At 48.8% G+C, this 11,473-nt stretch overlaps 1 protein-coding gene across 1 annotated transcript; it reads right to left on the minus strand.

Moving 5' to 3' along the window:
- Positions 1-5,010: 5,010 nt before the first annotated feature.
- Positions 5,011-6,261, minus strand: Twist1 (twist family bHLH transcription factor 1). Its single transcript, XM_038337806.1, has 2 exons — positions 5,600-6,261; positions 5,011-5,103 (listed from the first exon to the last, which is right to left on the minus strand). The coding sequence occupies exon 1, from the start codon at positions 6,259-6,261 to the stop codon at positions 5,641-5,643; it is 621 nt and encodes a 206-aa protein (XP_038193734.1). The 3' UTR covers positions 5,011-5,103; positions 5,600-5,640.
- Positions 6,262-11,473: the final 5,212 nt, after the last annotated feature.

Consider the following 11,473-nt stretch of genomic DNA (forward strand, 5'->3'; position numbering starts at 1 on the left):
TAGATTCCCCTGCAAGACTTCCTTGTGTTTAAGGGCGTGGCTCCACTTGCACATCTGTTCTCTTCACGTGACATTTCATAAAAGTCTCAACATCTGGGCAAGATAAACTTCCTCAGGTACCTGCTCAACTCTTCTCTGAGGCACTCCTGCAAGTCCCTTTCCCCTCTGCCTTAGAATAGCCATTTCCTTCCTAGGCTTTGTTCTAGACGCCCCACTTACTCCAGCTCCCCTCCCCCGGTCAAAATCCCCCCCAAATGCCCCCTCCCAGTGCCAGCCTTTGCCAAGCCCATTTCTCCAGCACACTAAGAATTTTCCCGCCTGGGGCGCCTCTACGCAGGTAGATGAGAGCAATGCCTTGAACCCAGGGAGAAAAGTCTTATTACGATTCGGGCTACAGACTAAAAACAAAACAACAAAACAAAACCTGCCCAGTAAGCAACATTCACGCTTGCATTCGCATCCAGCTTCTTCAGCTTCGTCAGCCAGACCTTACTCCTCAGCCCTCTTCATAATTCTCGGTACAACCAGAAAGAGGGCCGCTGAGGTTCGAGTCTTTTCGTGGAGCGGTCCCTCTGTCTGGTAGACCTTTAGGCTGCACGGTTTACGTTACTTCTCTCGGTCTGCTCGCAGTCTCCCTGCCCCTGCGAAGGCTGCCTTCTGAAAGGAATGCTTTTTGCAAGGCTTTTGCCTTTTCTAGTCTGAAGTTTTGTTCGTCTGGCCTCAGCCTAAACGAGGATCCAGTCGCCAGTTTGGGTAAGAGGGAAAAGAAGAAACAGAAAACAGCCCACGTAAACAAGAAAGAAGTCACCGAAGGCCCTTGCTGCAGCAAACCTCAAATGAGCTCCCTGCAGGGCGCCCACGAAATCCCCACTGTAATTGACTGTTTTCCTTGAGGTTTTCTGACCATGTGCTTTTTGCCATGTTGCTATGACTTTGATACAAGAAGATGCTCACATCCCGACTTTTCCAGACGTTTAACTCTCTGGCCTGCATCAAGGGAGAGAAAGCAGTTCCTCATGTCTCAGCGATTGTAACTTGCCCCCAACTTCCAGCGACCTGCCACAGGCTCCTTCTTACTTTATAGACATCTGGGAATTCCATACATGCCTCCAACTCCAATTACACACCTTCTTCAAAGGACGCGTGCTTTGATTGCTAAGAACATTTAGTGGGGTTGCGTCTTGGGCCTTGAAACAAAAGAGAGTGTAAAAACGCACACACACACACACACACACACACACACACACACACACACACACACACGGTACCCAGTTTACTGGGTCTGTCTTTTGCTGCCCACTAAAAACAGAAAATTAATCCTTCTGCTTGTATTTTCGATGTTCAGTTTCCAAAGATGAGTCTGAGAAATAGTGCAGTTGTCGCTATTGAGAGTAAGAAAGAAGCCAACTTCTTCCATTGTGCGGGAGCGCTTTCCTTCCACTTTCACTGGGGCTGGGGGTGGGGCACTTATGACACATTAGCAGAAATTTCTGGAAAAGTGGCCCCTGGGGATTCCCTTCCCGACCCCCAGTTTGCCACTAATGCGGGCCTGTCTTTGGAAATTTGAGGTTGGGCCTTTGCCTGCGTCTATAGCTGCTTCGCGGTGCTACCGCTGACACTTGGCGCAGCGGCCCCCTAGCAGCGGCCAGAGGCCCAAAGCAGTGGGTCTGTGCCATCCAGGGAGCAGCGACATTGACACTCTCCCCACAGAACCGGTGGGACTGCCACCCACGCAGGGGAAAGCCTCTGTCAGTGCCCCTCTGGTGCACCCTACGCAGGTGAGACCCTCGTTCCCTACGGAGTTCTGTTTGGGTTTCCGTGGCGTTTGTTCCCCCCCGCAGGTTTGTTTGTTTTTCTTCAAATTACAGATGCAGGGAAAACCGCCTGACATCATGAGAGCGGGACAAATGCTCACTTTGAAGGATTCCTGGGCAGGACTTCAAGTGAAATCATATGCCTGAGAAGAACTTGATACTGGTCTAGAGAAAATAACTAGGTCTGACTTTGCCAAACCGTGGAATGTGCAAAACGCTCTACTTTTTTGTGAGGGGCCAAGTGTCCCTTTTAAAAGGCCCCCTTATGAGTATGAGTCCAAAGACCCCAGGGGCAGGAAGCGTGTGCCAATCTTGACTGTGGGAAGAAAGGACACAGGTTCTGTGAGTTTCTATTTGAGGTTATGTTATTAATGTGTTGCACTTGGGATCTGTAACTGTGTCTGTATTATGTGTGCATTGCTTAACCGGTACAATATATGCACGGAACCCAGAGGTGTGTGCATGAACACACTGAACTGTTATTATAAAAGGCTTAGCAATTAGAGGAAGTTAAAACCAAGATAAAAAACAACTATCTCCACTGTAAGAACAAATTCATTTCTTCAGGTGGAAGACCATTTAATACAATTCTTCCTCCTAGCCATAGCATTGTGGTTGGGGGACAATGATAAGATTTAGTGTCTCCGCGATGAAACCACGAAACGGGTAATCTATCCAACACATACTTTAAACAAAGGTAACTAAAATAAAACACTGGAATAAAATGAGAATAATGGGGGGGGGCGGTGAACAAACAGGCCATTTTTACAATGAAGAATGAAGCATTTTATGTTGCAGTAGTGGAGGTGAGATTGTAGACACAACCTCGCAAGCTGGAGATTACATTCTAGACAACAATCTCTACCACAAAGTCGCCTCACTTAAATAAAACTACTTATGAGCTTTCCAAAAACGTTTGTCTACCTTACAAAAATCCAGGAGAAAATATCTTCATTTTTCTATTACTGTCAATATGACGACTGCCTTTCCCCAGTTTTTCCTTTTATGAAAAAAAAAATAGAAATGAAGAAGGAAAAGTAAAGCAACTCTTGTCTGAAGCATCAGCTTATACACCCGGAGTTAGGGTAGCATTTACCTTCTCAGTCATGATGGGACTTCCACCCTGCTGTACCTGAAGACATCTGAAAGAAGAGTCAGACCAGGCTAGTGAACACAGACGCTCCTTCCAGAGCATCTGGAAAATGGACATGCTGGGGTGAAGCACGTAAGTCTGATTTGCCATCTTGGTCTTCTTTCTGGTCCTTTTAGGACACTGTCTTTACACGTCTACCTTACACGATGCAATCCACAAATACCCCACAGATACACCACACAGAATCACCTTATCTGTTTACTGTAAGGTAATGGGTAACCAAAAATTTTAAAACAGAATAGAGAAATAAGAACCAGTAACTCCCCATGCGTTCACTGATATTTTAATGTGACTCACTGCTACGGGCTCCTTATTATAAAATATTTCTAAAATATTCGCAACAATTAATGCATAAGGCTGTCCTGTCAGCATTTGGCACTGTTGAGTGAAGTGGGAAAGAAAAACCTTATGGCAACAAGACAATCTCGACCTCAGCTAAGGAAATGCAGCCTGTTTGGAGACATTAGCCTACGTGAGTTATTGTGTGACCTAGGCACCAGAAACATTTCCAACTCAAAAACGTCTCTATTTACACATGACTTGCTGAGCTGATGAAAATTGAAAAACTAAACTTTTAAAAAACTCACTTTAGTCATTTAAAAAAAACCTATGTTTTTGTCCCAGAAATATCCTGAAATAAAAGTCCATCTCCATCCGTCCTACTTTCATGGGGCTTCAGGTGTGTGTGTGTGTGTGTGTGTGTGTGTGTGTGTGTGTGTGTGTGCGCGCGCGCGTGTGCATGCGTGTGCGTTTGTGTGTGTGCATACGTGTGTGTGCACGCGCGTGTACACGGTACTGACTGAAGACTGAAGAGCTGTAGCATCTAACAACTGAAATTGTTCCAGCAGTTGCTAAGGACACCGAGAACCTAGATATTTATTTTTACTCCACAGATATATATTCTTTACGTATATATCAGGCGCCTGTTTCCCAGGGGGGTAACATTAATAAAGCAACCCCTTTTCCTTTTTAATCAACATGGCACTTGGGTATCATTCATTCATTCAAGAGGTGAATAAATCACAGAACGATCTCCCTCTGAATTAAATTTTTCCACACATTTGAAACATTATATATATGTAGTTTTCATTAACACAGTGGCCTTTCGCTGAAATAAGCCTTTTTAAAGGAAGGACGAAAATACTTAGTAACAAAGAAATAATACTGTTTTCCCATGGCTTTCTAGGATGCTTTAGTCCAGACTGTAAGCAAGGGGTACTTAGTAGCAAATCTGTTCAATTCAACCTAAGAAATGGGGAGGCAATGAGCCCCGCTGAACGCCAAGCTGTAATAATAATAATAGAGCTGTCCTTTAAATAGCGTGGCTGTCTCTGTCAGTAGCAGGTTTATTTGAGGTTTTCACGTCTTTGTTTATATTAGTGCCCCACTCCCTCCTGGACATCCCTAGAGTTAAACAAACAAGTATTTACCACCACCTTCATTCTGAGTCTTAAAAATATAGACCAAACTTTAAAATTCTTAAAATTTTTCAATCATATTTATTTATTGCAGAAAAATAATATACAAAAGATATTTACAAAACAGTCATAAAAATATGAATGCATTTAGACACCGGATCTATTTGCATTTTACCATGGGTCATCAATAAATAAATAGAATGTTGTCTTTTGTATCTTATGTTTTCCTTTTCCCTCAGAGGAAGTATTTTTTTTAAGGAATTCACTGACTATGGTTTTGTAGGCCAGTTTGATCCCAGCGTTTTTATTTCTAAAGGTCTTGTTAAAATTCCTCTGATTGTTACCATTTTAAAATGGAGAAAGTCCACAGTGACGCCTTTGCTCTCAGTGGCTGAATAGTACGACCTCTTGAGAATGCATGCATAAAAAAAATAAAACATTCTTCGTCAAAAGGTGGGGGGGGGGACACAAACAAGGGTTCATACTATCAGAACGCAGAGGTGTGAGGGTGGTGCCGCTGCCTCTCTGGGAATCTCGGTCCACCGGGCCTGTCTGGCTTTCTCTTTTAAAAGTGTGCCCCACGCCCTGATTCTTTTGAAATTGGGTTCTGCTCTTCTAAGTTTCCAAGAAAATCTTTGTCATATAGATTTATTTTTAGTTATCCAGCTCCAGAGTTCTCTAGACTGTCCATTTTCTCCTTCTCTGGAAACAATGACATCTGCAAAAACCCAGAAGGGGAAAGTTGGTTATTGTGGATGTCTCTGCGACTGTTTTCTAAGACCGCTAAGCTTGGTTATCACTACCAGCGAGAATTTTCGCTGAACAACCTGGAAGGATTTCAGCCCAAGGGCAAGAGGAAGTGGGTGGGCGGAAAGGAGGGGGTGGAATTTGGAAACATTTGTTTTAAGAAGAAGGGAATTCTGAAGACGAAAGAAAGGGGGGAGGGCTAGCTCTGGGCACTCTTAACTTTCTTAAGTCTCTGTCACGCACACTCCCGCACACGCTCACCTCTCTCAAGGGTACACTCCGTCTCCCGGACTCGGACCTGTTTCCCCAGTGGGGACTGAACTACCTGCCAGGGACGCGGGTTGGGGGATGGGATGGCGGTGCCTGGCTAGGTGGAGGGCAGCAAGGAAAGTGGGGTCACCCAGAACGGCGGCGAGGTGGCCAGGGAGCCCAGGCCTGGCCCGAGCGACCCGGGAGTGGGTCCTTACCTAGGTCTCCGGCCTGCCGAGGGGGTGGGGAGCTCCGCCTGCTAGTGGGACGCAGACATGGACCAGGCCCCCTCCATCCTCCAGACCGAGAAGGCGTAGCTGAGCCGCTCGTGGGCCACATAGCTGCAGCTTGCCATCTTGGAGTCCAGCTCGTCGCTCTGCAGGACCTGGTACAGGAAGTCGATGTACCTGGCCGCCAGTTTGAGGGTCTGAATCTTGCTCAGCTTGTCCGAGGGCAGCGTGGGGATGATCTTGCGCAGCGCGGCGAACGCCTCGTTCAACGACTGCGTGCGCTGGCGCTCCCGCACGTTGGCCATGACCCGCTGCGTCTGCAGCTCCTCGTACGACTGCGGGCTCCCGCCTCCGCTGCTGCTGCCGCCGCCGCCGCCGCCCGCGCTGCCGCCGCCGCCGCCGCCGCCGCCGCCCGCAGACTTCTTGCCGCGCTTGCCCTGGGCCGGGCTGCCCGGCTCGTCGCCACCTCCGACGCCCCCGCCCGTGGCCCCGCCGGGCCCCGCGCTGCCGCCCGCGCTGCGCCGGCTGCTGCGCCGCTTGCGAGCCCCGCGCTTGCCGCTCGCCGGCTGCTGCCGGTCCGGCTCCTCCTCGCTGTTGCTCAGGCTGTCGTCGGCCGGCGAGACTGGCGAACTGGACACGTCCTGCATCATCTCGCGGGCGGCGACGTGCGGCCTCGCGGAGCCGGGAAAGGGGGAGGGGGGGAAGAGCAGAGGAGCGGGGCGCTTTAGCCCGCCAGCTTCCCCGCGCTCGGCGCCGGCCCGGGCGATGCGGCCCGGAGGACGCAGGGAGGAGGGATGGGGGGGAACCTCCGCGGGGAGGGCGCTGGAGGCGGGGAGGGAGGCGGGCGGGGGAGGGGACGGTGTGGAGGGCCCCGAGGTCCAAAAAGAAGGCGCCCGACGGCCGCACGCGCGCCCTGCTAGCCCTGGCGCAGCCCGTGCCGGTGCTGGCGAGCCCGCGAGGTGTCTGGGAGTCGGGCGCGGGCTGCGGGCTTGGCGGCTCTTATACCTCTGTGCGGGCGGAAAGTTCGGGGGGCAGCGGTGTCATTGGCCTGACGTGGGGAGGAGGGACTTTTCCAAGTTTTATAGGAAAGTTTCCGCTTTCCAGCCCCCCTCCCCCGGCCCTGCCCCCCTTCCTCGGGGTCTAACAATTCGTCCTCCGAACCATTCAAAACCGACCTGGCCCGGGCGGCCAGCCTCTGTGCCCGCCTCCCTGCTCACCCCACCCCCCCCACCCCGCAAGCTCTCCCCCTCCGCTGTGAGGCGGCCGCGGGGCGATTTCCTTCCGCGCCCGATCCCGCGCCGAGCGCCCCCCCGCACCCGAGCGCCGCAAGGCCGGCAGGCAGAGGGGCCTGTCCCGGCTGCTGCCCCCCCCCCATGGGGGGGAGTGGCTGTGACCGCGGCGAGCGACTTCGACGCTCTAAGTGAAGTCTTATCCCTCCCGGGATCCTTCAGAGTCCTCGGGGCCGCCCGGTTGGGGGATGGCTGGAGCCCAAGTTGAGTGGCAAGAAAAGTGCCCATCTCCGAGCCCATCCAATAGTCAGGTAGAGGAAACCTCTAGTCCTCGGGGATCCATGGCCGCTGCCAGGCCCTGAAGTCCCAGGGCAGTTCTGAAGACGTGGCCACACCTCGGGGGCTGTGGATCTGTGCCCCGGCCTGCCATCTCACCCCTCCCGGAGAAACAGCTGGGCTCTCCTTTCCTGCTAAGGCAACCCAATCTAAAGTTTCCCTGCTCTCCAGAGACCGAGCCTCCGAAGGTGCTGGAAGGCGGCTGAAGTTCATTCTTCCACAGAGACAATCCTCCTCCTTAGGAAGGGAGGAAAAGCAAGGGAGGGTAGAGCAGCCTTCATGTTGGCCCCAAGGCCCCACGCTGGAGCTCAAGGTGGAGGACCCTGTGACCATTTCATCGCCGCCGCTGCCGCCGTTACTCCCAAATCAGGCCCTGAGTAGTAATGTTGGGTAGTCAGTGTATAAAATTTTAAGGCGTGTGTGTGTGTGTGTGTGTGTGTGTGTGTGTGTGTAGTGAGAACTCAACTGCATGCATCCCAGGTCATCTTCCTAGCAGGTCCCGTGAGTAGTTATGCCTCAAATGCATAAATTCTGATCCTTCAGCCATCTTTGGCGATGCAAGCATTTCCACCTAACACCGTAAAAACCCAAGAGCTCCAAAGAGGAGTCTGGCAAACTGGAAGCTGAGAGGTTGTTGAGCAAGAAGGGGAGCGGCTATAGGAGAGAAGCCTGCAGCACTTTTTTTTTTTTTTTTTTAAAGGATGAGGGGTTAGGGGGTCTGTTCACGATGATCTCTTACTACTCAAAAAACGGCAATTCTGGGTCCTAAGGCAGCAAGTAGCCAGAGTTCAGGGGCAGAGTTTACAGGCTCAGAGAACAGCGCCTCGAGCTTCTGCACCACTCACTGGCTGAGGTCCTGGCCCAGGATCCCCGGGTCAATCCCCCGGGGAAATGCTAGCTCAGCAAGTGCCCCTTTCTGGGTTGGACTAAAGGTCGCGGGCACCGACTTCCTGAGAAGCTGGAGGCCGGAGCCCCTGCCAGGCAGGGCAGGCCACGTGGCCGCCTCCTGCTGAAGCGCTCAGCTGGGTCACGGAAACGCTGGGGTGTGGAATGCCTGGGTCTGGTCCTAGGGCTCAGTCTTTGTGGGGAGAGAACAGTAAACCCGACCGTGCTTTCACCAGAGAAGAGACCTCCTGGAGTTGTCCTGCGCAGCTTTTACCGACATCCAGACAATGACCACAGCGTGCCAACTGGACTGCCCCACCCGCCCGCTTCTGCCATATTTTAAGATGACAGCCTGGCTAAAAACCAGATTCTACTTGACCTCCACTTAATTTTAATAGCTCGTAGCCAATTCTTCTCAAAATAAAGCCACTCCTGCACCCTCGTATTTGCATCTTTCACCGACAAGAATATCCCTTGGAAACAAAGCATGGCAGAAATTCTGCCTCTTACTCTACGAAGCGTTCTGCTTTGTAAATATGAATTGCAGAGTGTCCCGCAATTATCTTTTAGAAGGTCGCTGCCGAACTCTAGAGAATTTTCCATTTTTCAGCTATCTCAATTTTCCCTTTATTAATATCAATCTCAATATTTTCCTTTAGTTGAGCATTAAAAATAACGCAAAGAGAACAAAGGATAGGAACATTTCTTCCTTTGGGGACACAGCCAAGGAAGATGGGGGGGGGCGAAATGGGAGAGGCGTACTTCAGAGAGGGGCACTATTGAGAGAGGGGAAGGGTTGAACCAGGTGAGGAGAAACAGTTCACCTTCCCGCCTAGCCCGGGTCATTAGCAAGTGCGTGTTTCTCAAGGCTTCTAGTCAGCAAGCCAGCCCTGGTATTCCTCTGTGTTGCCCCCACCACCACCACACACACACCCCGGGCTTAGGCTAAGCTTTTGAAGTCACCTAGCTTAGAAGAGCATTGGAAATGAATGACCTAAACAGAGCCATTTTCTGTCCTGTGATCTTTTGAACAGGGTCACCAGGAATCACTTTAGTTCTGAATAGACATTCCTTTTGAACTCATTCTCAGGTGTGGAGGATGGAAGTACTTGTTAAGTGGGGCTGGGATTTATATTTTGAGCAAAAGGTGGGACCTTTCCAGGTGAATCAATGCAGCAATAGCTAGGACTTGGTGACCAGTGCACAGTGGGTGATGGGCTGAGGCAGGCTGCTTTGTCCTAGGTACAGCTCCTTGTCAGGGCTTACTTAAAGACCTTCTCTCCTGTCATTGCTGGGTACAGCTGAGTCCTCTATTTGCCTGCAAGTCTGATACAATTCTGGATATCTCATGGATACGAGAGTGAATGCGATTTGCACAGTGTTTCAAATTAACATCAGAGAGTTATTTCCCTTTATTTTCTATCCCCGATTTGGGTCTTTTCAGTAAAACAATTTTACATCTTCCCCTTTAAGGCTTCTGTCAATGTGACATCAGCTGGGGACTGGGGGATGATGGGTTAATTAGGATCTAACTCACTTTGACTACTTCAGAAACAGGAAAGATTTCCCCCCCCCTCAAAAAACAAAACCGTTCACTGAAAACAACAAACGCCTTTTGCACTTGGAGAATTCACAAGGAGCTTTGCTCTCAGGCTGCAAACTTGGCATGTTTGCAATTCTTCCTGAGCAGTGCTTATAAAAAGAAAAAAATGAGAAAAAGACAGAAATCTCATGCTGGGCACACGCAGCATCTCTGTAATTATCCTTATACTTCCAATGTACACTGACATTTTCTTAGCAGTCAGTTACAAATACTCTGGGAAAAGGAAAAGAAACACACTGTAAAATTGTTAGCAAGCTGGTAGACTTTAAAGCTGGGTTTGTACAAAAGCTGTATACTCCACGGTGACTCTCCAGGGTCTCTCCTCAGTCTGTAGATGACAAGTCACTGTGTCTTTGAATCACTTAGGTGAAGCACAGGGACCACCTGCAGAAGGGGGCACATACTGAGAAGCTAGAGTTGAATAGGTCTTAGGTTGTGCATCTTAGATTTCATCTAATTTTGGACATTCTGCAGGAATTTCCCAGCTTGATATTTCAAAGAGATAATTCCATTACAGTGTAATATAAAGTCTCCATCAGCACCAGTGACTTCAATCACTCCTGCCTTGCAGACAGCCTTGGTGATGTTTGAGCATCTTCGTCCCACTGGGGATACTCTAATTCATGGCTCTAACTGAGTCTACTTTCATCTTATTTCTTTAATAATATGAAACTAAAGTTATACAATTTGAAAGTTCCAATCGAGAAGTAAGGAGAAAAAATTAAAAAGCAAAAGAACTGAAAGACCCCCACAAAGGAGCAAATAAAAGTGGCATCCATGTTAATCGTTAGAATATCTGACTTTCTGCATTTGAGATGAGCATGGGATTAAGACTTGTGTATCTTGGAACGAGCCAGGCGAAGTGATGCACAGAGTCCTACGTTTTCCCCACGACTTCATTTTATTCTTCTACTGCTTATGGTGAAGTGCAGCTTGGAGAGTGTGTCACATCTCACTGCTGGTTGACCTGACTGAAATACACACTCCTCCCTAACTCCCTAGTTATTGTCAAGTTGCTCTGAAAACTGAAGAAAAACCCTAAGAAATACAGAACTCCTCAGGACATTTTACCATGATCCTGGTCCTGCTGTCTCAATGTCTTATCTTCAGCCGCTGGATGCTCAGCAATTTAAGTAAACATCGGACAATTTACACTGTTTTTCCAGCTCAGTTTTTCCTTCTGGTTATCCGAACTCTTTTCACCGGGAGCCTCCCCGCCCCGCCCCAACAGATGGCTTTTCCTGAACCCTCAAATCCCATTCTCTTTATTTGATTTGGTTCTTCCTGAGGAAAACATGTTGTTTTTGCCAGTGACCACAAGAGGACACAATTTCCTAGGTACTATGCCTAAAAAGACGTTTACAGCAACATAGCAAACACAGCAGTTAGTGAATGTCATTTTAGAGATGTCTAGTTATTCTGTGCCACTTTCATTAATTTTTAAAAGCATAAAAATAAGTCAATCTTCAACCTTTAGGCATTTTATTTATTTACCCCCTACCGTGAAACTCAGAGGAAAGTACAGTTACGGCAAATGCGAAAATATTAGTGTTGTTAAAGAAAAATGTTTGTATTTGACAGATTTTCTGCAAAATTCTTGATCACCTCTATTTTTAGAGTAATGTTTAATAACAAAAAAATAGTTTTTAAGGATCATATGAGCATTTGAAAAATTCTTAGCTGGGTGTGTTGGTGTGTGCTTAAAATCTCAACACTTTCAAAGCTGAGACAGAAGGATTGCTTAGAGTTCAAGGCCAGTGTGAGCCATGTGGTGCTTGCTAGGCCAGTTACATAACTATAGTGAGATAC

The sequence above is a fragment of the Arvicola amphibius genome, chromosome 7, assembly GCF_903992535.2.
Source record: "Arvicola amphibius chromosome 7, mArvAmp1.2, whole genome shotgun sequence".
Lineage (NCBI taxonomy): Eukaryota > Metazoa > Chordata > Mammalia > Rodentia > Cricetidae > Arvicola > Arvicola amphibius.